Raw genomic sequence first — 27,416 nt, 5'->3', positions numbered from 1 at the left:
ACCCCAATCTGGTCGTTTTATGACCAGAGCTTGCTTCAAATGCAGTAATTGTCGTCGATAACGTTCTCCATTAATAGTTTCACCAGGTGTCAGAAGCTCATGGTACATCACACCTTTCATATCCCACCATATACACAGCATAACCTTTGCACAGTGAATATTCCGTTTGGGTTGTGATGGACCTGGTTCACCTGGCTTTACCCAGGCCTTTTTTCGTTTAGGATTCTCGTAATAAATCCATTTCTCATCACCAGTAACGATTCGATGCAAAAATCCCTTTCTTTTCTGTCTTTCAAGCAGCAATTCACAAATGGTCTTTCTTCTTTCCACGTCTCTGTCTTTCAATTCATGTGGAACCCAATGAGACATTTTTTGAATCATACCCATGGCTTTGAGGCGTCTGGAAACTGTTGATTGTTCAACTCCTAACAATTTTGCAAGGTCCTCTTGCGTTTGACAAGAATCCTGATCGAGCAATGCTACCAATTCTGCATCTTCAAATTTTTTCGGCTGTCCTGGTCGCTCTTGGTCTTCCGAACAAAAATCACCACTTTTAAACCGTGCAAACCACTTCTGACACGTTCGCTCAGCTAGAGCATGGTCACCATAAACTTCAACCAAAATACGATGACTTTCGGTAGCACTTTTCTTCATGTTAAAGTAATGAAGAAGAATCCCCCGCAAAAACACTTTATCAGGAACAAAAATCAACATTATCAGTTAAATTAAAAATAGTGTTGTTTACGCTTAAATCAAATGATTTATAATGAAAATGATGCGCAATAACAGTGATCTTCGCACGCATGCGTGGCTAAACGAAACGCTGAGACAATAAGCTAGTTTCGTAATCCCTTGTCAAACCGCACGAATTAATTCCTAGATCAAATAGCAGTACATAGATTAAGCTATGTTGCACTATAAACAAGTACAGTTTAACAGTGTCAGAATAGTAACCCTTGAATTTGAGGTAATCTATTTCACATCCTAAAAATAGTGTTACTAAGACAATGAAAAATCTGAATATAAGATTTTGATTAATACTAAGATTTTCAGCTAAATGTTCATATTCTGCAAAAGCCAAATTTAAAGCATAACCGTAATTGTTTGTTCTAGAATTACTACATTTGGGGAAGTCAACTATAAGTCTTTTTTTGTTCATAACGTCAGTCTGACTCTTCTTGTTACTTTTTTAAATGTAGTGTGCTAAATCATCTCAAAAAATTGAATTCAGGTATAGAGAGTAGAGAGACCATATTTGAATTTTTTGTGAGTATATTCTTTATTCAAGATATCAAGGCAATTCGTGTTTTTTTAAAAAACACCATACATAAAACAACATTAGGATAAGTTAGTTGCTCCAGGTAATATAGTTTAAATCTTCCCATCAATAGTCCAATAATGCACTTCACTTCAGTTTGAGACTTACAAATATCTAGCAAAATCATACTCAAGCATTCTATCTCACTTTTGATATGCTGATCTTCTTAAAGCACAGACTCCTCGGATTCCTTCTTGAATGCAAATGATGACTTCTGAATTATCCAAATTGACACCTTTATATTGCTGTTGTGAAATCCCGTAAATTTGAATTGGACTACGAAAGTCATGAATAATATTCCTCACTTTTTAAATCACTGTTCATATCAGGCTCTGACGAAACTTGTTTATGTATGCTTTGGCCAGTAGCAATATCAAAGTCAGCCTTACATGTGAGATTCATTAATTTATTACTTTGTTTCTCATAATTAAGTTCTTTAGCACAGGTTTTTGAATTGCTCAAAAGCTCCCCTTCAAATCATTTGATAGGAAGATTTTGTCAAATGAGCATCATTTATTAATGTCATAACTTCGTCAGCTAAATATTCACTTGCTTTATCTTTTTTTATTTATTTGAAATATTTCAATAATAACAATCAGTATTTTTTTTCTTTTTTTTTTTCGGTGTTAAAAACGAGTATATAAAAGGACCTTTAATATTCGGTATTAAAATCGGATCTATCACCTAATTACCCGTACAAAAAGTTCAAGCTGCGCAAAGAAATTTGACAAAAAATGGTTTGATTAAACCAGGGTCGAGATTTAAGAGTTTCAACTTAAAAAGAAAACTTTATTTGAAATTGATTAGACAATTTCAAGGGACAAAAGGAAACTGTTTGTGATAATAAAAGTTCCAGTTAACCGGTATTCGAGTTACAGGGTTTCCCAGTACTTTTGTACTGCTAAAAATCAGTGATGTTATAGAAATACGAATTTTTATATTTATCAATTTGTTTTATAAATTCATCAAATAAATTAGTTGTTTTTAAAACCTATTTTAAAGTTCTTCATAGCTTGATGATAAAAAGAAGTAATATAAAGCTTTGCTGTATAAATACTTTTTTAGCTATCGTACATATACCTCAGAATGAAGTGAAACTTACCTTTCACTCACTTCATACTTATTTTGAATTTAATTTCAAATGGAAAGTCTATCATTGAAATGAAGTTCTATGATTAAAACATGTGAGTGCTTTGAATAATATATTCTAGAAAAATAAGAATGAGTGTTGCTTAAGTCACTGAGCTTCAAGTTTAATTAATCAAGAAACACACAGTAAATTTTCTTTCTTATTGCAGATTTGGCGTATGTAATGTTGAATGTCATAAAACTTTGCTAGCTTTTATTAATCCAAAGGTTGAACTTTTCGTTAGCCTGAGAGCACTTTGTTGGATTCATGGTTTGCATTAGAGCATTCGTGCGAAGTTTAAAACCGTTTCTAATTTTTTCACAAAGTGCACAAAAATAACTGTCACTGTCTAGTTGCCAACTTTTTTTCCATTCAAAGAAAGAGTTGTATTTTGTAGAATTTGAACTCACATCTAAGATATGGTCAGCTAGAGCTTTAGGCGTATTAAAACTTAAAGCATCAATAAAAGAGCCTGGGACAGCCAATCTAGGATCAGAATAGTTGGAACCTCCCAAAACAATTGGTATTAGATTATTATTCAGACCAGAGTCCCAGTATTTTTCCGTTATGTATCCATCGCACAAGGAGTTCTCGGCAGAAAAATAAAATTTAAAGTTTTGTAAATCTGTAAAACACGGTCGTCCCCTGCAGGACGAAGAAAATCTTTTCGGGAAATTCTTTGAACATGATCCTGAGACCTCTATGTCAACTCCGTAACTGATTAATTTACTTGCAAGACTGTTTCTAGCATAACCACCACAGTTACTAACAATCCATGCTACCATTCTTGTTTTGTTTAAAGAGTAATCTGTATTTACGTTGGTATCAATCTCAAGACGCTTTCCATGAAACCTGTATGGCATCGGAATGTCTGTATCTACTCCATATGTAGCTGTAGCATTAAAATACTTATTAATATTTCCCACACCAGGGTTATTATGTATAGACTCCATTGTAAAATAAACCCATAGCTGGCCATTTCTCCGCCTGCTCGTTAAATTTTCTAAATGTTCTATTGATGGCATATTACGTGAATGAAACATCACAACATCGCTAAGGTTAAAATATGCTTTATCGTACGTTATGTGAAAGTTAGAAGTGTTAAAAGTACATTTCGCTGCTGGATTAAAATACGGCCACGGTAAATCACCGAAAAAGGTTGTGTACATCAATATGATAAAATCTCTGTTTTGATTTGGTAAAAGTTCTAAAAAAAGGTAAACGTTGAACAATATGGTTAAATAGTTTGAAAGTTTCTGTATTTATTTGAGATAAGTGTATGTGTGACCTTGTGTCAGTGTGTGTATATGTATGTGTGTGTCAGGAAAATCAAATAGCACCCAAAAATCGATAAAAGAGTTGAGTTATTTTATAAAAGAAAAACTATTAAGTACCTGAGATCCCCTCATCTTTTACACTGGTATTAAATGAACGGTTCGGAACATTCTCGATGATTCTATATTTTGCATATTTAAAGTGCTTATCAGAAACATTTGAGTAAGTTACAAATATTGAAAATGCTAAATATGTTAAAAACGTTAACGATAAACATAAAATGGTTCTCCATTCAAAGAAATGCATTGTCATGAACTCCAAACCACTACAAATGATGAGTCAACCTTAAGTGTCCGTTTCACAAAGGTATTTGATTCGTAAAATTAAACGATTCAGTTTGTAAATAAAAGTTTACGACAATCAAAGTAAAATTTTCAGCAGTTCAGTATTTGTAAATACGAATACGAAGCACTGTAAAAACATTTAATCTATTGGATTGCATATTTCCTTTTTTTGTCAAATCTTTTAAATCTTTTTTCTCTATTGTTACAAAAAAGCAGACAGAGGTTTTAACCTCCCATGAATTACAGTTTCTTCACAGAGACTCCTATTAGAGTTTCTTCACAGAGCCTTTTTCAGAAGTACCTTCAACAATTTTTTGAAAATCGGCTTGCAGGAGAGTAAGACAAATAACTTTCACTTTAAAGTGCTTAATTCTGGATTTAACTAAAACTAGATTACTCAATGATATAGATTAACTAGATATTTAACTCGCGCTTCCGCAGTAAGCAAATTTTTTACCAGCCAGGTTTGTTTTGCCAGCCTGGAATGACGCAATGTTAAATAAAAGCAAATCCAAAATGAATCGTTAAAAACTTAAAAAAATTTCTTTACTTTTTTTTACGAAATCTTTATCAAGTTAATATATGTCATTAACATTACTCGCCTACTGGTAAATTGCAAATGTTTACACTTATTTTAGTAAAAAATAAAAGTTTTCCTTTTAAAAATCCTGACCTCCTCAACACCCAGCTTTTTTACATTTTCAAGTCCCTTAAGACTGAAAATAGAAAAAATAAAACTTGCTCCACTTCTTATTGTTATCTAAATATTACCAATATGTATAAATCTTTGTAAACTATATATAAAAACAACTTTTGAAAAGGAATACTAAACCATTTATTTTAAACAGAAGTAAAAATTTGGTTTGCTCTTTAAAGAAATCAATTATTTGCTTATTTCATTTTTTAATAGTTAGGGTAAAAGAAAAAGAGATGGCGTTCTTTGAATTTAACAAAATGCCATCCTTCAATTCTTTCTTTATTTTTTTACAACGTTTAAGAAAAATTAGCGAATAATCTGCTATTGATTAAAAAAAAAAGATATTAACAAATTATCTAAATTGATTTTATTTTAAAGTAAAGTTCGGTAGCTTTTGTCGAAAAGATATTTTAAAGTCTTTTTACTTCTGTTAAACTTTTTCACGACAAAGTTTCATGCCTAATTCCATTTTCTTTGGTCATAATTCTGTCCCGAGAATCCCACCGATAAAAGATGAAAGTACTATATACTGATTGTCAAAAAACTTGAATAATCAAGTCAAACTATCACTTCCGAGAAAAAAATCAATTTTATGTTTTTATTCTTTTTGCAGATAAATGCTACATAATAGCTAAATAAAACTTTAAACTTTTTATGTGTCGATAAATAGATAAAAGATTTTTTGCCGCTACATGGTTTATTGTTTATGGTTTTTGTGTTTTGACAATTTGCGACAAAATACCTTTTTTGGTACAATTTGTTAACAAAACGTCAAACGTTAAACGTTAAACAATATACGCGAAGCATGTGCGTGTCAGGAGAAAGAAACAGAACAAAAAAAATAGATATAATAATTGTGAGTTACCTTATAAAAAAAAACCTTTCATGACTGATTTCTCGTCATCTTTCACATATGTACTAAATAACAAGTTCGGAACACTCTTTTTGGTTCGGGATCTTGCAAATTTAAAATGCATATTAAAAACATTTGAGTCATTTAAGAAAACTGAAAACCCTAAATATATTCAATAAGTCAACGAAAAATATTGGATTGTCCTAAATTTGAATAACTGCATTTTTATGAGCTCCAAATCTTAAAAAGTAATTAGTCAAAAGAAAGTCTCCCCTTTGCAGAAGTTCGATCCATTGAATTTAACGTTTTCCTTTGTAAATAAAAACTAATGAATTTTAAAGTAAAGTTTTAGCAGTTTAGTGAATTATAAATGCATAGCTTGGTAGAATCTATCTTTTGTTTTCATTAAATCTTTTTTCTCTATTGTTAAAAAAAACTACATAAGACTATAACTCTCATGAATCTTTATAAGAGTTTCTTCATTATTAAGCAACTTTAGGTTTAAAATAGAAACAAAGAAATTTATTTTGTTTCCGTTTTAAGCCAAAAATAAATACTGAATCAAAGGATGACAGTTTTTTTAAATTCAATCCTTTGAGTTAAATAAAACTGTCATCGTTTGATTCGGTATCTTAATAAAAAGTTAGTTTTTAAAAAATTAACTAAAGACTTAAATCAAAGAGCTAAAACTTAAATCAAAGTGTTTGGGAGCCAATTATCAGAATTTTTCACACACACGGCTGTTTAATTAAAAAACATTTGTGAAGAAGTCCTTCTAGCCCAAGGAAGATGATCTTAAAATTTAATAAAGCTGGGGATAGATGGAGGGGGCGGTTTCTTAAAGTCTACCTCGGCATCATAGATAATCCTTATAAGCAATATGCTATTTACACATCTAGAAACCATGGTGTAAAGATGGCCCCAAAAATTTAGCAATAGTCATCCTCGCAGACTGGAATCTCTCATTAGTGTTATTAATGTTTTAAGGAGTCTAGCAGTGATCTCAAAAATGCTGAAATTGTTGGGAAATTTGGACTATAAGCCAATCATTTTTGGAGCACGTGGCGTCTTAGCATGATAACTCAATTACTAATGTGTTGTCATGCAATGACCACTCGAACGGAAAAACTTTAATCAAAACATTATGCTGTATACAAACCATAAAAAAAAACAACAAAAAAAAAAACGAAAGAAAAGCTTCCTGACACTAGAGCTTTTTTACCGAATTTTACCCAATTCACCTACTTCCTCAAAAGTTCGTGAACCCAATTAACTATTCATTATTTACAAAATTTTTACTTCACTAAATTAACCATGAATTCTTAATAGCAATTGTAACTAGGAGAAAACATTTATTTGGTCATTTTCCCAATTTATTATTAACATCTATTTTTCTTTCTTAGTTCAACTTAGAACATTCATAAATTAAAGATGAAAAACCATTTATATAATCCTCTCAGTGATCACAACTTAACCTCCGTACCTCCATCACGTCACCTCCGTACCTCTGTTTCACTCCACCATATCTTCTAGCTTAAGCACACCGGAAAATGTTCCATCACTTGAAGAATTTGATAGAGATTCAATTAAAAGTGAATATAAAAGATTTATTCCAAGTAACAAAGGATTGGAATGTTAAAAGGGTTTATAAATTTATCTTTCAAAAATAATTTTGAAAGTTAAATTTGTAGAAGCTTGTAATATTCAAAATGCAATAAAAATTTCCACAAAATGTGAATCGGTTAGGGAAATTCTAATTGTTAAAAAACTCTCCTAAATAATAATTTTGATTTGAATGAAACTTAACGAAATTAAGTCAAACTAAACGAACTTTATTTATATTTAAAAATATTCTTAAAAAAAAAAAAAATGGCACATCCGTACGCAAGAAAATCGCCCTCATAAAGTTTATATATATATAAATATCTCAAAGGAAGTCATGATCTGCTTCTTCTATTCTTTAGTATAGTAGTGCATATGGTTCCAGTAAAATCTAGACAATAAATATCAGTTAAATGTTCCTTAGCAAACTAGTGTTTGCTTTAAAAAACGAGTTTAAGCTCATCTTAGCTGTAAAGATAACCAAAACATTAGGCAATTATAAACATCCCCTTCAACCTTAAATTTAGATTTGAAACTTACTAGACCATTTCTAAACCTTTTTACAAAGCTGAAGTATATCCCTTGGATATACTTGTGGATTCATCAGGTTGATGATTTTAATTTTAAAATCGTACTTGATAATTGCCCTTAGGTCTGTAGATTCTGGATTCCTCATAATGGTCTTTATAGAGCCGTTATCAAGAAAGTTGATTGAGTTCACGGCTGGTGCCTATATAACTACCTTGTTTAAGATTTAAAAAATTATCTTTTTTACCGAAGGACCAAGTCTATCATCTTAAGCAGCTGAGATGTCCAACGTCATACCTGTCCAACGTCATACCTGTCCAACGTCATCACCTGGTGATGTGTTTTTAGAAAGAATTCTTGAAAGTCTTATTTGTTGAGTGAAATAAAACGAAAGGAGGTTTTCAGATTTAAAAGTTTTTGAGTTTAAAAGAGGTTATGATGAAACACAAAATGGAGATAAAGTCATGTCAAAAAGAACTCCAGCTATCAATAAAACCGCTTTAAGGGATACTTTTAGGACTGTCCGAAAGTCTGAATTCAAATTTTAATGTTTATTACATTCCTAATATACACACCCGATTGTACATAGTGGGTTTCATTATTCATCAAGCGTAGTGAAAATATTCTGAAAAATTGATTGAAACTTCTTGTACAACATAAAGTTTTTGCATTATTAAATCAGGGAGACAAAGATTTCCGGACTGAACTGATTTACCGGACTGACTGATTTTCCGCACTGAATATCTTAAGCCTTTAAAAAAATGAAGTTGAACATATTTTGTCTTAAAAAAATTGAACGTTTCTTCAGCATTCTAAATAGGGAGTTGAAGACTAACATTGGAAACAAGTCTTTTAACCGTCCATCGCCATCAAATGGCAACTTTCTATGATGATGTCAAAATCTTTACCATGATTACATAAATTTAAGAAATGCTTGCAATTTTTGTGCTGACCAAAACAATACTCTCTAATAACATTACGCTAAACATTGACAGACATTAATGTCTGTCAATGTTTAGCGTAATGTGTATTAGAGAGTATTCAACCTTGATCTTTAAATCTAGGGTGTTTTAATGCCTTAAATTTGAAGTTTTTGAATAACTGATATTGAATATAAAAACAAATATACTTTTATGCATTTATATGTTTAGTAAAAAGATAAATATAGTTAACTTTAAATTGGTTTTCTAATTTTGCCTTTCATATTTTAATTTGGTTTGTTATTTTCGCAGGTAGTTTCATTATTGGAACTTACTGCTTTTATTTATTTACTAAAAGCCAAGACAACGTTATGCTAAAAATGCAATTTATATCTTAACTTGATTTTTTTTTTTTTTAGTATTGTTAATCCTTTTGTACTTCGAAACAGATTTCATAGTTACATTATCGATAAATGTTTATATTAATTGCCATGTCAAAATAGGTTCTATAAATAGGTAAATCGATTTACAGATTTTATGTGGTGTTTTTTTTTTTTTGTTGTAGTTATGGTATCATAATTCCTTTTTTTTTTTCTTTAAGATTTACGATTGATGCATTTATAGAATTTATAAAAAAAACCTGATTACCTTTTATTGCAAATTCTTTTCAGTTAAAATGATATAAATATTTGCAATGAGTTCATTTTTTTTTCAAATTTTTTCTATTTTATGCCTAATAATTTGCTGTATGTAACATAGGGGATCTTTTTAAACGTGGGGTGAATATTGTAGTTTTGCGCATTTGTCAAATATCAAATTACGTAAATTTTATAAGTTGTTTAATTAATTAGCTTATTTTGCATTTGCCACACTTTCGAAAAAAGAAAAAATTCTGATATATGTTAAATTCTTACATATACTAAAAAAAAAAAAATTCTTATACATGTAAACCATTTTTTTAAATCTTATTATTCTGTTAAAAGGTCTTCATTAAAAACTTGATAACCCTTAATAAAAATAACTCTATTCTCCTTACCACCATTAAGGCAAAATTGTGGAAGGGAGGTCTTTTATTAGTGTCAAAATATTTAAGAGAATTAAATTTCGAGTAAATGGTTGCAAATTACCGTTCATTAAAAACTATTGAAACAAAGAGGCCATATATAAAAATGGTCAGATAAGTGCCATGTATGGTAATGGTCAAATGGTCAGTTATTTTTAATAAACCTATTTAGTTGTGTGCATTTAACGCTTTAAAGACAATTTCCTTTTTTAAAGAAACATGTATCAAGGGGATAGCAAAAACATAATAACTCAAGTATAATTTACGTTCGCTTTATATTAATCTTATTAGTTAAAGTTCATGTTATAAAAAAGATATCAAGAATTTAGCTTTACTTTTTCGTCAATTTAAAGCATGACGAAGTGTTACTATTCTGTGTCAGTCATTAAAAGCGTATTGTTTTGAACTTAGCAATGTCGAGAAAAATGGTTCTGCCTTACACTGATATGACCTATATCAGTTGTAAATTACTCAATAATAAATAATTGGTAAATTATTTTACCTCCGCATACTTTTTATTTTAATTTCACATATGGTTTAATTTTTTCGTTTTGAAGGCGTTTTTCTAAAAGGGTATTAGTTAAGGTTTCGCAACTTTAAATTGTGGAAAACAGCCGCTATAAATTAAGTAACAGACCGACCATTGACCTGTCTTGACTAACTTGACCTAATTATACAGCGGTGGCCAAAAATTAAAGAACACTCTTTTTTTTTTCAAAATTCATTTTTAACCTTAGTATAATTTTATTTTGGAAAAAGGTATCAAAAAAAAGAAAAACATTTTTAGAAAGAATTTTTATTGTATTTTATATTTATTATAAAAGAATTTATAATTTTTTTACAAAATAATGTTAAAAAATTAAAAAACTGACTAGTAAAAAATATAAATGGGAAAAAAAATTGGAAAAAAATTTTAAGACCAGGGGCCAATGCTATAAACAATTCGAAGTTTTTTTCGAGAAAAAAAATCTTTCGTAAAAACGCAATTTTTCACGTACGAAAAAAAGTTCGTAATCTCGAAGAATTTATCGCTGTTTGTACTTTTTTCGGCCATTGCTATAAAGCATAAAACGTAAACGTCACTAAAATTCACGAACTTTTTTTATCCGTAATATATAGTAGTAATATAATAGTAATTTTTATTGTAACTTTTATTTATTAGACCTACTTAATGAATTTAATTAGTCATTAAGTATCCTGTGCTGTCTATTCTATTTTTATGAATATTTTTAAATTCTAGTATTTGGTGTTTAAAAAATCTGTGTAAAATTAAAGTAGAAACATGAATTTAATTTTTTCGGATGAAGACTTAGATTTCGAAGTTGCAGAAAATGAGCTTCGCCACCGATTGCCTCGAGAGGTTGGTGTTTAAAACATTACTTAAAATTACTATATATATATATTTTTTTAATGATTTTTTATCGAACAAAATCAGAAATCATACTAAATAGGCGCAGAAATTATATTTTTGTTTTGTTTTTCAATATCATTTTAGTTTAATGGTCGCTTTTTTAACGAAGATGTTTCTGACAACGTTTTTCGAGAGCAGTATCGAGTCCCAAGAGCTGTATTAGATTTTTTAGAAACTAGGCTTAAAGATGATTTGCAACATTATGCTAAGCGAAATAAAAGCATTTCAGTACTTTTCCAAATAATGGTATTTCTTCATTTTATTGGCACAAATATTTTTTTTCATGTTCTCAGAGACTGTCATGGAATCTTTACCAACACAATTTATAGTATTATACAGTGTAGGAGAAGCTATTTTCAATGTTAGTGTATTAAGTTAATAAAACTATTGGAAGTAGATATATATTTACATATATATATATATATATATATATATATATATATATATATATATATATATATATATATATATATATATATATATATATATATATATATATATAAAATTGATATATACTATACATTACATCATGTTATCATTGTTAGTTTTATATACTGTAATATATCTCTGCTGTTTTTGAATAGAATGATTAAATTGCCATTATTATTACCCTTGTTATATATCATTAGCACTGTTAGTAGTTTACTTTACATTAGTTTATAACTATTTGTATATAAACTTGAATGTAAAATCTTTATTTAGAAATATGATTGATTACATACTTATATTATGTTAATATATACTATATATTACATACTTATGCTATAACATTTCTAAATATATCTTTAATATATATATATATATATATATATATATATATATATATATATATATATATATATATATATATATATATATATACATATATATAAAATATAATGTAGCAATACATATTTTTATTTAAATAGTTTGCTAATTAAAACATAATAAGCTTCCCAAGAAGAACCTCTTTGTTTTCTCTGATTTATATTGCTAGTAACATTTTAAGTTCTTTAGACAGCATTTTTTTTTGTTGTGTATTTGTGTATTATTTTGTTGTGTATTTGTGTATTATATGGCATATTTATCGACTATTTATACTTTTCTTTAGTCAAACACTATGAAAAATTTGTTTAACCAGAATTACTATCGAAAACCTTCATAAATAAGTATGGAATTTTAAATTCATGCATGCATTGTTAACGAAGCACAACAAGGAACTGAATAATCGATTAAATGCAGTTTTTAAGTAATTAGTTTATTATGAAGTTACCAAAATCCTTTTAAGCTTTATCTATAAAATATCTGCATAAAAACACAAACAAAGAATGTTCAATGATTTTGAAGCGCTAACGTTGTTCCAACAATGGCCGCCAAAAATCACGAAGAAAATATCTAAAATTGAGATCAAAAATCTATCTGAAGTTTTTTTTCGAAAAAACGCATTTTTTATCTGAAAAGGCGATTCCCTTGTTCGTTTATAGCATTGGATTTAATAGCGAAGTTTTTATCTTAAAAACGGAGTTTTTAGAATGTTTATAGCAATGGACTTTTTTTTTCTTCGCTTTTTACGGTAAAAACTTCGTGTTTTACGGAAAAAACTTCGTTTTTTATGTTTATAGCATTGGGCCCAGTTTCAAAAATATTTCAAAAAGCAATCAAAAATTGCATTTGTTTTTAAGCACTCTTGTACTCGTTCTGGCACTGAATTCATTAAAGTTTTGATTACCTCATCAGGCACATTTTTCAAATGATGAGAGATAGAAGATTTCAAATCTTCCAAATTGCAAAGTTGTTCTTTACCAAGCTTTTGATCAAGCCACGACCATAAATTCTCTATTGGATTCAAGTCTGGACTATTGGCAGGCCATGAAAGCACTTGAATTTTATTAGAATTGAACCAATCGCTAACAACATGCGCTTTATGACACGACACATTATCTTGCTGGAAAATAAATCCATCTTGCAACTGCCATAAATCAATGCTAGGAATAAGCGAGTTTCCCAAAATTTCGATGTACCTTTCTTTGTTGAGTCTACTATCGAATAAATGAAAAACGCCAACTCCACAGGCACTCATACAGGCCCAAATGCCTATTAAACCACTGCCTTGTTTTGTTCGTTTCAAAATGCATGATTCATCGAACCGTTCGCTTGGAAGTCTATGCAACATTACGCAACCTTTTCTGTTGTCTACCTCAACGATCATTTCATCACTAAAGACCACACGGCTCCACTGATCTGTTGACCAAATTTTATGTAGTTTGCACCACTCTTTCCTGGCAAATTTTTGTTTTTTATTTAAGCGTGGTTTTTTTGCAGCATCACGCCATAAATAATTTAAATTGTGGAGGACCCTTCGCACAGTTCTAGGGCTATAGTCTTCTTCTTTTAATACAAGAGCCGCGTATCTGTCTTTTTCTTCGATCTTTACACGCATTTTTGCAATATTTTTATATATAAAAATATTGCAAAAATGCGTGTAAACCTGAGTTTATATATTTTGAAATGCAATAAGGATATATCCTTATTGCAATTCAAAAAATAAATGTTTATTTGATATCAAAACTCAGGTTTCGACATTTTATTTTATAGCCAACGTAATAAGCAATTAAGACAGTTAAAAAAAAAAGGATTATTATTTTCAATAAGTGCAAATTAAAGATTTGAAAGTGGTCGTTAAATTTTGTCCAATTTATTTAAAGAAGATTTATAAGTACTCATCAGTTTTTTAATAAGTTAAACGCTATTTAATTAGAATTAGATTAAAAAAATTATACCACTTTAATCCACGGTCGTTTGAAGGAGGAAAGTTATTATACGCATGCGCAGTAGAGTTTAAAATAATTTAAAATTTTAAAAATGGCTACGGATGCAAAACTTATCATTGACAACGAGTAACTTGTTTAATTTTAGATAATTAAATAAGCTTTTAACTAGTTTTTAAATGAAATTATTGTGATGATAACTTTCACCTGTACTAAGAAATGTTTTAAATAAAATACAAAACCTCTGAATGTGAATAAAATCTACTTTCAGCTAAAGCTACTTTTACTGTTTTTGTTTATAATCTTTAAACCTTTTTTAAAAAAATTTTGAGCGTATAAATTTTTAAATTTTTATTTATTCAGCAACATGAACCTTTTATCTTTTTTGCATTTTTTGCTTATATGAGGATTCAATTTTTTTTGCAGGGTTAGTATAAAATCCTAATCGTTAACTTTTTGTAAACTGTTGCTATGGTACTCTTTTCCGATGTGACTATATATATATATATATATATATATATATATATATATATATATATATATATATATATATATATATATATATATATATATATATATATATATATATATATATATATATATATATATATATATATATATATATATATATATATATATATATATATATAAATAAAGAGAAATAGAGAAAGAGATTTCAAAAAGAGTATAAATATATAGGAATTGGTTGATAAATATGAATGAATTACTAGGATTTGTAAAAAAAAAAACATATATAATTGTATATATATACCATTTTTTAAATAGTCTAATATTAGATAAAATGGAACTTCACAACAAAAATATTAAACTCCTTTGCAGAATTTGTGGACACTTACTTGGTAAAAAGCATTATTTTACAGGAGAAATTCTTAAAGTAAAATTAGAGAAGCTGTTTCATGTTGAAATGACAGACTTGGAATTTGTCCATCCTCCAAAAATGTGTAAAAAATGTTATTGTACAATAAACAATGTGCTTTCAAGAAAAACATTAACTGCCCTTTGTCTCTGTACTAAATGGAAACCTATTCTAACACGCTTTCTTCTTCCATCATTTAGTTTCTAGGCATAAATAAATAAAAATTCAATTTTATACAAATTTAATACATCAACATTCATGCGGATATTGCAAAATCTTATTTCTATCATTAGAACAATCAAACTTCCCTATAACTTTCAGATATTTACAGTTGTCATTTGCACTACACTGGGTGACATTAACCAGGGTCAAGTCGTCATGTAGTGGGCCAAAGACATTTTTTGAGCGCCACTCAAAAAAGGTTTGAAGGTTTAAGGTTCCGAAACAAGAAAGAATCCAAAAATGATAATTTAAAATCAGTGCATGTTTAGGTAAAATACCTTAACCAATATGCATGTTTAGGTAAAATAACTTAACCAATATACTGCTATGCAAACGGTTACAGAATTTTAAAAAATAAGGATTTTACCTGCTCCTACCGGAGTGCTCTTTCTATATGTTATAAATGTTACAAAGATACAAATAAAGCTAGACCTCAGTTTACATTATTATAATCTGAATATAATTTGTTAATTAATATTTTTGTGAAGAATAAGGCCACTGCCTCAAATATACATATATATATATATATATATATATATATATATATATATATATATATATTATGTATATAAATTATGTATATATACATAACATATTATGTATATATACATAATATATATATATATATATATATATTTTATGTATATAAATTATGAATATATATATATATATTATGTTATTAGCATATAACTATATTATGTTATAAAATATTATAAAATATTATGTTACTAACATATAACAATATTATGCTCTCTTCTTTAAGAATATTGAGCTCTCTATTTGTCGAATACACTAACAATGTTAGTGTATTTTACAAATAGAGTGCTCAATATTCTTAAAGAAGAGAGCAGTAATAAAAAAGTCAAACATTTATCTAGTTTTTTGTTCTTTGACAGTCTGTTTAACTCCTTCAGAAGGTTTTAAAAAAAAATAGATAAGTGTTTATACTATATATATATATATATATATGTATATATATATATATATATATATATATATATATATATATATATATATATATATATATATATATATATATATATATATATATATATATAGTAACATCGGAAAAGAGTACCATAGCAACAGGTTACAAAAGTTTAATGATTAAGATTTTCTTTTAACCCTGCAAAAAAAATTGAATCCTCATATAAGCAAAAAATGCAAAAAAGATAAAAGGTTCATCTTGCTGAATAAATTTAAATTAAAAAATTTCTACGCTCAAAAATATTTTAAAAAAGGTTTAAAAGTTGTAAACAAAAACACTAAAGTTGCTTTAGCTGAAAGTAGATATTATTCACATTCAGAGGTCTTGTATTTTATTTTAAAAATTTTTTCGTACAGCTGCAAGTTATTTTCAAAATAATTTCATTTAAAAAATAGTTAAAAACCTATTTAATTATCTAAAATTAAACAAGTTACTCGTTGTCAATGATAAGTTTTGCATCCGTAGCCATTTTTAAAATTTTAAATTATTTTTAACTCTACTGCGCTTGCGTATAATAACTTTCCATTTATTTCTAAAGTCTTAACGACCGTGAATCCGTATGTTTTAATTAACAAGATATTAAAAAAAAAAAATCAAATATGTCAATTAGAATCTTCTTAATTTTAATTTAAAGATTAAGAAACCAACTAAAAAATGAGTGGTCTTTAATTTTTAGCCACCGCTGTATATAGTTCATACATTTTGAGGCTTGTGGAAATAGACGAAAAATTTTCATTCCCACGTATAGTTTGTTGTGGAAGCTTAAAATTCTGTGCACGATAAATATAATCTACATCATTTTGTCTACCACGATTGTTGTATACCTTGTTCTGTTTCTGTGATAACGCATTGTCAATATATATATATATATATATATATATATATATATATATATATATATATATATATATATATATATATATATATATATATATATATATATATATATATATATAAATATAATTTTAGAAAAAAGACAAACAAAATAATAAAAAAAAATAATGATAAAAACTTTTAAACAAATAAAAAATATAAGTTACTTATAAATATATATATTTATAAGTAACTTTTATTTAAAAAAAATTGTGAAAAAGTTAAGAACCACAGAACAAAAAACGGTAATTTTTACCTAATACCGCGTAATTCTACCATGAATTTTTAAGCACTCCTTTATACGATTTGGCATTGAGTTTATTAAATTCTCCAAAATATGTTTGGGAACATTTCCAAGATTTGCTGGTAAAATATTTCGCAACTCCTCAAGGCTCCTTGGTGATTTCTTGGCAGTCTCTTTATCAAGTCAACTCCAAAGATTTTCAATGCAATTTAGATATGGACTATTTGGTGGCCAAGTTTTTTATATACAGTATTGTGAAAAACCTTTTCACAATACTGTATATACAAAATATACATTATTGTGATAAAGTTAAAAAAGAAAAAAGTTCTGACGTTACTAAACCGAAACAAAACAAAAGGCGTCAAAGGTTTTATTGAGCTATAATCTTCCATGTAATCACCGGTTTCAGGTTTTTAGATTTTAGCATCCATATTTCTTTGGAAAGTTCGGTGTCATTTTTATATTTAGGTGCGTTGAAAGATTTAAGGTGGTTGGCATATCTAAGTTTAAATGTAGTTTCACTTATACCGAAATAAACTTTGTCTTTGAATTGAGGATCTCCAGAATTTACAGTGGCTTGGTATGCAACATTGCTAGAATGGTAGGCATTGGTTATTTAACAGACAACTTTTTTTGTCTATTTTGTTTTATATTTGTCGCTTTGTAGAATTTTGTTAATATGTGCATTTATTAAAGAATTGATGTTAGGCATGCAACTATAACTAACTTTAATATAGTTTCGATTAAAAGTTACAAATAACCACAAACAACCGCAAATAGACAAACATCGCAAAAGTAAATTTATATGGTACAACCCCCCCCCCCCCCCGGTTGTACTTAACAAAAGATATGAAATAATATCAAAGTGCCGATATACAAAGAAATTTTTGCTACCTTATTGGACACTAGGGAATGAAGCTTTTGACGTCTTTGTTTCGTTTTAGCAAGGACGTATTAATAGATGGACGTTCAACACATTGTTTCATAAAAAAGATATGCATATTACGGTATTGTTTAGATAACAATAGCGAAACAACAGGTGACAGTTGCGAAACCGGGGAGTTTTTTTCGACGTCGGCAAAAGATGGTCTCGACTATCCAATAAAAATATTTTTTTAAATATTTTTGAGCAGCGTTACATAAAATGAGTTTGACAGAAAACTTTGCTATTAATCAAGAAGATTATTCTTTTTTGCTTGAAAATATCGATAACGAAATTGAAATAGTTATGGATGATTTTATTGAGATAGATCTTGAAGAGTTAGCGGACTTGTTATCAGAGGATTTTGAATTGGAGCTCATACCACCAGCAATTCCTACAGAGAAGCTGATTGCAGAAGAAGAAACCAAAATGCTGAAAAAAAACAGAAGAACGCTTAATAACTAAATTTACCTGTACGAAATGTCACAATAAATGTCTTAGATAATCGAATTTTAAAAAGCATGAAAAGAAATGTTACATTGGTACTAAAGGTGTGTTTATACTCACATGTTGTGGAACTTAACGTCTTATCTGGTGCTATTTTATATTTGCGAACACTCCTAGATTATGAAAATATTTCAATAACTCTTAATTTTGATTTTAGAAATTATTCAAAACTATAAATTGTTGTAATGTACTATTGAACTTCCATGTAGAAGAATGCAAGTTGTCTTTATTACGTATATTGTTGTAAGAAAATGTGCACAGTTAAAAAATGGCTAGTTAAAGGTAATAGATGATTGACTTTCTTTACTCTTTAACCTGGATTCCATTATAGGCAAGTTATTATGGTAGATGGTACTAAAATCACAACGGACTTCTGACCATATTAATAAACAATTTTTATGTCTAATAACTTTAAAGTTTTCAACTGTATTGCCTTCTTTCATTTCAATTATTCCAACATCCTCATTTGATGTGCTTTGGAAATTTTTAAAATCAGAAAATTTACTTCTGATTAGAAAAAAAGATAGTGGAAGTCATTATTACCTTTACAGATGTTTATGCATGAAATGTTGAAGAATATAATATTAACAGATTGAAGATTTAGTTGATCTGGAAGAGATTTGTTAGTATTAATGAACAATGGCACTTAAAACAATTAGTCTCCACATGCCATTTGATTGGCGATAACTATTGATTTTAACTATTACAAAATAATTTTTATTATTTTCATTGTAACAGTCAAAACCATGTTTTGATGCAAATGCTTTTAACTGTTGATGAATACTTATCGCATGTACTTTTTTATTTCTTCCAACTCTTGTGAGTGTGTTATATACATAACAGGTTTCTGTGTGTTCAGAAAAAGTGAAGAATTTATCATTCCTCTTAACTTCAAAGCCTTTTTTGATTTTAAATCTAACCTGCATAAGACCATATAAAATGATTTGCATAAATATTCAGGATGAACTTTTTGATAGTCTGAGGTTATATCCAGCTTGTAAAAACTAAGAGTTGCTTGTTTAAAGATTACAACAGGTTTTATTTGATAGTGACTATCCTGTTTTATTATGCAGCCACACTTTCTACATAAATGTTTTAAATATTCCTCATGAAGACTCATTATTTATCCAGTAACAAGATAATAGATAGGAATATAAGATTACTTCTTTTGATATATCTAGAAAAGGTTAAAAATAAGGCTGTACATCACTTGTAGAAGGCTCAAGAATATGCAACGCAAGGTATGGTCTTACCATGTTTATTATCATGTTGTTACTGTTAGTAACAACAATAATAATAAAAATAATAAGATCATTATAAGTTAAAGTAGCTTTACATGACTGACTGTTTAAAAATGTTTTATCAAAAATGCTCATTAAAAATACATACTTAATATTTTTTTCCAACTTCTGAAATCAATAGTTTTTTATGAACTTCAACCCTTTCATGCTCTAATTATTTTCCCATAACTAACATAACCCATAAAAAATTATCTACAAAATGACAGTGGCACTATTCTCCTTTATAAAATAATATTGTTTTCAATCGGTTAGAATGCACTACTTGCATTGTGGAAGCTTAGTTTATTTTGTTGTTATAAAACAACCCAGCGCATGAAAGGGTTAAGATGCTTTTAGTTATAATACATTTAGACAAAATACGATTTATGTATCAAAAATAAGAAAATTTATAACTAGGACGAAAAAAAAAAAATCACAAGTTCAAGAGAAAAAAAAAAGCGAGGCAAATAAGTTCGACATTTCCGACAAAAATAAGAAATACTCTCTAATTTGAACCTTAAAGTGGGAAGCATAATCTGAGAGTGGGGTGAGAAGAACACTAAAAATATCTTTTTCGACCTTTAAACTATATCATAGCAATTTCAATTTAACAAGGAAAATTTGTTTCACTTTACTCTATCCATTCTAGTAAACCATACATAGTCTTCTTGCAAAAGCCTAATTTTAGACGTCAAAGTTTAAACACAGTTAAGTTTTTGTTAAGCAAAGTTCATAGCTCAAATCAACCTTTTTCAGATTTGTGAACTATTCTCGATTAATTTTTTTGTCTTTTATAATCATAAAGTTCAGTAAATGCATAATTATAATGGATTTACTGATGGAGGTTTTTTGACGGAAATTTGACGGGTAGAAGTCGGAATATCTGTATCATGAATTTAGAAAATTGACGGTAACACGCATAGTTTTTGGTTAATTGGCGGCACCTCTGATCTATAACAATGCGTTGAACGTCCATCTATTAATACTTCCTTGGTTTTAGTAACGTCAAAACTCGTTCTACCGTTATTTTAATTTGTAATTTTTAAACGGTTTTTAAGTAACGATGGCTGATGATTGCCGGAAGCCATGAAACTCAGAGTTCCATAAAAAGGTGTTTTTATTCATTTTATATATATATATATATATATATATATATATATATATATATATATATATATATATATATATATATATATATATATATATATATATATATATATGAAAAATGTTTTAAATTTAAAACAAAATTTAAAGTTAGTACCTTTTTATTACAGAATACGCCTCAATCTAATATCGAATTGATAAAAGCAGCACGAGATTTAAGAATATTAAATTTTAGAGGAGTATTTCTCTGCGATACGTCACCTAAAAAGCCTGGAAAGAATAAGTGTGATGTCTTTAATGTAGATTTTAATTTAGAGTGATAATAGTGGAACACATTGGGTACCTTGGTGTAAAAAGGAAATAAAAAGAATTATTTAGATAGCTATGTGTTAGAAACCAAGAATGAGTAGAAAGACGGTTAAATTACGGTTGGTTGATGATTAATTTTTGGCTGAGCTTTTTATGGTTGGCATGTAGGATTTTATTTTAAAGATATAGCATCCATAATTAACCATACTCTTTATCGAATTTTGTCTTTTGTTTTTGTTTAATGAGAGAGATGGTTAATAACAAGAAATAAGCCAACACTAGCCAAAAAATTAGGTTAAATTTATAGAATATATAGTTTATCCACAATTTTAGGCTAGTACTGGCTTTAGAGCTAGCTTAGTCGTTCTGAGACAGTTCTCTAGTTTTAAATCTTTCAACAGGCAAACGATTAACTTTACACAATCAAGGTAGGGGTAGCGATTGCAATCCCGGGATCCCGGCCTTTTTTATGATCCCGCAATCCCGGGATTGTCTAGCATCAATCCCGGGATTCCCTGTAAGATCGAACTAAACAAAGCGTAATGAAAAAATATATAAAAATAACAATAATTTTGCGTATCAAAATAATTTTTATTTTGTATAAAATTGTAAAAAGTATTGTATTTTCGGTTGTATAGTAATATACGATACCAAAAAGGATTGATTTAGAGAAAAACAAAAGTGAAAATCTTCGCACTATGTCATGTTGGTTAGTATATACACTATTTAAAAATTAAATACGATCTGATTTTAATAATAGATTTGTAAGCAATGAAAAATATTGTTATAATATGCTTGCTTGCGATACCCACGCTTTGTATCATTATATATTACGGTTTATATTTATTTTATAATAACTCGTTATGTAATACAAATTTACTTTGTTTCTAAAAAGTTATTAACGTAAACACTTTGAAAATATACGCGTTAAATTAGTTAGATTATTTAATACCTTAGTTACTATTGTTAATAACTTTTAATGGCTTATTTACTGTTGTCAGTTTTTTCAAACTAAAGAAAAGCGCGTTTCTTATAAGGTAGAATCTTAAAATTAAAAATTAAATCAGCATGTCGTATGTGGATCTTACTATTAAAAGTAACTCAGCTGTTTGGAAATTTTTTTTACGGGATGAAAAAGGCCAAACGGCGATGTGTAAATTGCCAAACTGCAAGAAGATTTTAAAAACTGGTGGTGTCTCAACAAAATACACACGTTGTCGGTGCATAATGTGAAGGTCGAAATTCCAACCCAACCTAATATTACCGGAGAATGAACACCAAATAAACCACCAAAAAAGAAATCTAAACCACTAACAGAATACTTTCCGATTTATGAGAGGGGAGATAAAACAATTTGTCCTACACTTGCTCGTTTAACGGCGTCTGACGGGCTTTCATTTAATGTGATTTGTTCTTCAACAGACTTACGTGCCGCTATAACTGCTATGGGATTCAGAAATCTACCAACGCCAGTAAACACACTTCGTAATCATGTAGCAGAGTACAGCAAAAAAATAAGATTAGGTTTAGTTCATCAAATTAAAGTGCGCAAAAAAAAAAGAGTTCGGTGTAGGAGAGAGATTTTCTTTGTCTTTTGATGAATGGACGTCACTTCGAAGTCGTCGCTACATGAATATTAACGTTCATGGACAAAACTCTCAGTTTTGGAGTTTAGGTTTTGTGCGAATAACAGATTAAATACCAGCAGAAAAGTGCATTGAACTATTAGAAAAAAGACTTAAAGACTATAGTCTTGATCTATACAGCGACATTATGGCTATAATGACCGACGGAGCTTGTGTTATGAAAAAAATTGGCAGGTTGCTGCCTGCTAACCAACAGTTATCTCACGAGTAACAACTTGCTGTAATTGATGTTCTTTAAAAAAGAGAGAATTTGATGCAAACCAGCCAGATTTTGATAATGAATTTTCTGACAGTGATTCACCCGAGAATGAGCACATTGAGGAAGATTTGTTGGACTACAATCATGAAAATGTAAGACCTAAAATTGAACTAAATGAAGTTCATAATGGGCCAGTCATTAAAAAAGCTAATACTAAAACTTAGACGATCACCTATCAAGAACGACATCTTACAAAAACATATTAAGGCTGAATTTGGAAAACAACTGTCTTTAATAATGGACTGCAAGACGCGGTGGAGCAGCCTTCTGTTAATGCTTAAGCGATTTTACAAAGTAAAAAATTGTATACAAATATCATTAATTGATATTTACCCAGTGCAAGATAATTCTATAGCTCTGTCACATGATGAAGTGACAATATTATCAGAGATTATTACAACTTTAGTTCCCATTAAAGCAACAGTTGAAGCCATATATCGTCGAGACTCTAGCCTATTTACAGCGGATATTGGTATTAATTTTTTGCTCAAAATTAAAAGATGCTGACAATATTACAAGCAAAGAAATGCGTAGAGCTTTAATGACTCGCATGCATGAACGCCGAACCGATATGAGTGGACTTCTGCAATACCTGCATAACGGTCGAAGCCCCGTTGAAGTCTATGAAGGAATAGTCATTTAGATGTCGAAAACATTTGGTAGAATTGCTGGAAAGATTAAATGTTTCCAATCCTGCTCTAGTAAGAGCATCAGTTGAGTTTGACATGGATTTGATTGAGGAAATTGAAATGGCACCTGAGTCTGAGAGTAATAGTTTAAGTATTGAAGAGGAACTTGATCGTGTTATTAAAGAAGGACAATCACCAATACAACCAATTAGACATGAAATATTGTCATCAAAAATTCAAAAAGAAATGACACTATTTGAAAATGGGAGTACACGTGGCGATTATTAAGAAAGAGTTTATTCTTTTCTAATGACCATGAAACCGATGTGTCGAGGCTGAGCGGGAATGTTTTTCCGCTGGACTGTTCAATACAAAAATTCGTTACCGCTTGGGCGATGAAACTTTGGACGCGTTATGCTTTCTGATGTCGCATTTCGAAGCGCAAAAAAATAATATATCTCCTTATTTCTAACATTTTTTAACATTAGTTAACATGTGAAATTTAATTAACATTTTAAACTGAATTCATTCAATAAATATATTTTTAGTTAAATGTACTGTTTTTATTCTACTTAATACTATATAGATGTTGTATCTGCCTTTTAATCCCGGGATCCTAGGATTGATGTTTTTTAATCCCGAAATTCCGGGATTGAAAATAACCTCCGGGATTGCAATCTTTAGATAGGGGAGACCGGGGCTAGTTGACTACAGGGGTAAGTTGACACACTGCGTTTAACTTTGGAATTTTCCACCAGAAATTTCCAAAATTCACATGGAACCTTCCCACTTAACTGATTCATCTTTCAGTGTAGTATCAGGGCTATAAGCGCATGCGCATAGAAGTTATAGCGATTTTTGTGTTTTTCACTAATTTTGTAATTTTTGTGACTATTGCTTTTTCAACTTTTGGATCCAAGAATTTAGGTTAAAAACCTTAATAATTAAAAAACAAAGGGGAACTAGCACTTAAGATTAATAAATATATGATTAAGTTGTTAAAAGCTTTTTACAAAAATAACCACACTCCGCAAAAAATAAAATATTGTCAGGATTAAAATTTGAACTGTAGGAAAGGTTTGAGAGTTAATCGCACATCAAGTCTCGCTTATTTGTATTCGAAAAATTATTACAAAGCTCGAAAAGCTTAAAATAACTGTTTAAAAAAAATTATGTTAAGCGAGTGCATCTGTGTAAAGTTAAACAAATTAATGCCTGTATACTAGGGTAATGATTTTTTTAAACTTTTGTCACAGTTTTAATTGGCCATAGTTTTAAAACCTGAGAAATTGATAGTTAATATTAAAACTTCATAGTAATATTGAATAGTGTTAAAAAATGTCCCCCACCCACAATTAAGTTATGCTATAAAAATATTGTTGTTTTTATGACTATTATGGAAGTATTTGATTTTTAAATTCGCTATAAAGCATAAAACACACCAAAGTAAAAACTATTTTATGTGCTTATGTAATATGCTGAACTGAAATATTACACAAATACAGAAAATAGTTAATACAAATGCGTTTTATGCTTTACTCATTTCTTTTGTCTTTACCCATTTCAATGTCTTTTTTAATTAATTTTATATTTATACAGCAAATTTTTAAAGAGAAGTATTTTTATTAAAATAATATTAAAACATAAAACATTACTAACATATATTATCTATGCATTTTAGCTTTTCTAATATGTCAAATAAATATAGCAAAACCGTTGTTGAAAAATATTCAAGAGTATGGACAAAAAATTTAGTTTCGTTTGAAAAATGTATAACATCAAGAACTAGTCTTCCCTTTATTGAAAAATCATTGGATTTATTTAATAGAATGCTAAAAAAAACTTTTATTATTGGACGTTACAACTACCTGGCATCAATTGAAAAAAGCAGAAAAGAAAGAGTAAAGTTAATTGCTGTCGAAATAAGTAAATTATGGAACAAACTCAACTTTCCAAGTATTTCTAAAAAATCAGTAGGAAGAAAAATTGAAAAGGTTATAGAAAAACATGACAAGTATCTTAAAAAGCCTGGCAAAAAGGAAGAATGCTCTGTTTTTGGAGATCTTTTTGATATAACCAATATAAAGGAGATATGGCTTAGTCTGGATGATAAAAAATTTTATAACATACAATTATTAAGTTCAGGAGAAGTTGGTCACAGTACTAACACACAAGTGTCATTACATCCTTCAAAAGTCAGAGTTTGTAATGCAAAAGATACAACTTCTACAAGCAAAGCTAATAATTGTCCAGTTAGCAGTTCAACTGCATTAGAAGAAAGTGGCTCAGATTTAGATTCACAAGACAATTATGAACCAGTGGAATTAAAAAAATCAAGAAAGAGAGTATATAGTAGAACAAAGTTAGCATCTAATCTTGTGATAACTGAATCTTTAAGTACAAATAAATCAGCTAGAATCTGTAAAAAGTTATTTAAAAAAGGTATTGAAATAGAAACTCCAAGTCAGACAGGAATATGGAGATCAACTATAAGGCAAGGGGAAGAAAATTGTTGCTAAAATGGTACAAGAAGAAAAATTCTGCGTACATTTTGATGGAAAGAAAATAAACAAGACTGAATACCAAGTTGTGATACTTCAAAATGAGAAAAGAAAAATTAACTTAGGAATTGTTAAATATGAAAGTGGAAAATTCAATGATATTTTTGAAGCTTTTAAGAAATTGTTAAATGATTTTGATGCATGGAAATGTATTTCAATGATTGTATGTGACACAATAGCAGTAAACACAGAAAGATTAAATGGTATAGTGGTAAAAATACAAAATGAAATGGAAACCAGAGGCTTTACTAAACCGCAATATTTAGGATGTTAGCATCATATACTGGATCTCCTTTTAAAACACATTTTGTAAATTGTAAATCAACAAGTCTTGGTTTTGATTATAAATTTTTGAAGGACTTAACCGAAAATTATAAAAATCTTCAAAAAAATTATAAATATGAAGCTGAGCCTAATCATTACATAAACTTGGGATGGCGAGATCACTCCAACATGGAGGTGTGAACTTGAAAGTGCAGCAACTTTTATTGCTAATCAATGGAAAAAACTTTGGTTTAGCAAACAATTATTTGATGATAAATCATATGACTATATGCTTGATGGATTGACTGAAATTAAGTGTACAGCTGCTTTAAAGTGCTTTATGAAACACTGGAGCAAAGAAGATTGTATGGCTCATATTCCAAGAACAAACATCATTGCTGAACAAGGCGTTAAATTGATGGCAGATCTCCTTCGAAATTCAAAAAAATGGGAATATGCAAATGTGAAATTTATTGGAAAGAATGACCTGTGAAGCGTTAAAACTAACTTGCTGAAAATAATAACTTTTATTAATCCACTTCAATGATATGTAGTTTATAAATACTAAATATAATTTAAAATTAGTTTTATTTATTTTTGGGGCTGTTCATAAATGGGTTGGAAATAAGCTTTATGTGTCCTCATGTAATCTATGAAAAATCACGTTAATATCAAGGGGGAGGGGGGATATTTTTTCAACTAGACTACCATTAAACCAGTTTTTTTATCAATTACTCAACATTTCTCAGGTTATAGAAGTATGGCCACAACAGATTCAAAGAATGTCATAACCCTACTGTATACATTTAAAATGTGAAATACTTATAACTGAATCTTTACAAGT

The 27,416-nt window shown here is 28.9% G+C and overlaps 1 protein-coding gene and 2 long non-coding RNA genes across 4 annotated transcripts; 2 read left to right on the top strand and 1 right to left on the bottom strand.

The window, feature by feature from the left end:
* Positions 1-2,507: 2,507 nt before the first annotated feature.
* LOC149890241 (4-galactosyl-N-acetylglucosaminide 3-alpha-L-fucosyltransferase FUT6-like) lies at positions 2,508-5,712 on the bottom strand. 2 transcript variants are annotated; one of them, XM_090084996.1, is made up of 3 exons: positions 5,629-5,676; positions 3,842-3,903; positions 2,508-3,654 (listed from the first exon to the last, which is right to left on the bottom strand). In XM_090084996.1, exon 3 carries the CDS (start codon positions 3,614-3,616, stop codon positions 2,654-2,656), a length of 963 nt encoding a protein of 320 aa, XP_089941122.1. In that variant the 5' UTR covers positions 3,617-3,654; positions 3,842-3,903; positions 5,629-5,676; the 3' UTR covers positions 2,508-2,653. The 2 variants fall into 2 exon arrangements, with proteins under 2 accessions (XP_089941122.1, XP_089941121.1); XM_090084995.1 differs by having other exon boundaries at positions 3,842-5,712.
* A 5,227-nt stretch (positions 5,713-10,939) lies between these two features.
* Positions 10,940-11,733, top strand: LOC149890240 (uncharacterized). The gene is made up of 3 exons (XR_016451811.1): positions 10,940-11,089; positions 11,225-11,386; positions 11,725-11,733. It is a non-coding gene; the product is annotated as an uncharacterized LOC149890240 (long non-coding RNA).
* Positions 11,734-18,186: 6,453 nt separating this feature from the next.
* LOC149890239 (uncharacterized) lies at positions 18,187-19,312 on the top strand. Its single transcript, XR_016451754.1, has 2 exons — positions 18,187-18,564; positions 18,678-19,312. It is a non-coding gene; the product is annotated as an uncharacterized LOC149890239 (long non-coding RNA).
* The last annotated feature ends 8,104 nt before the right edge of the window (positions 19,313-27,416 follow it).

The sequence above is a fragment of the Hydra viridissima genome, unplaced genomic scaffold, assembly GCF_058129835.1.
Source record: "Hydra viridissima isolate aposymbiotic clone 2 unplaced genomic scaffold, HvirCarnegie_v1 scaffold_4, whole genome shotgun sequence".
Lineage (NCBI taxonomy): Eukaryota > Metazoa > Cnidaria > Hydrozoa > Anthoathecata > Hydridae > Hydra > Hydra viridissima.
Note: the sequence above shows the minus strand (reverse complement) of the source record. Positions and strands in the feature narration are given on the sequence as shown.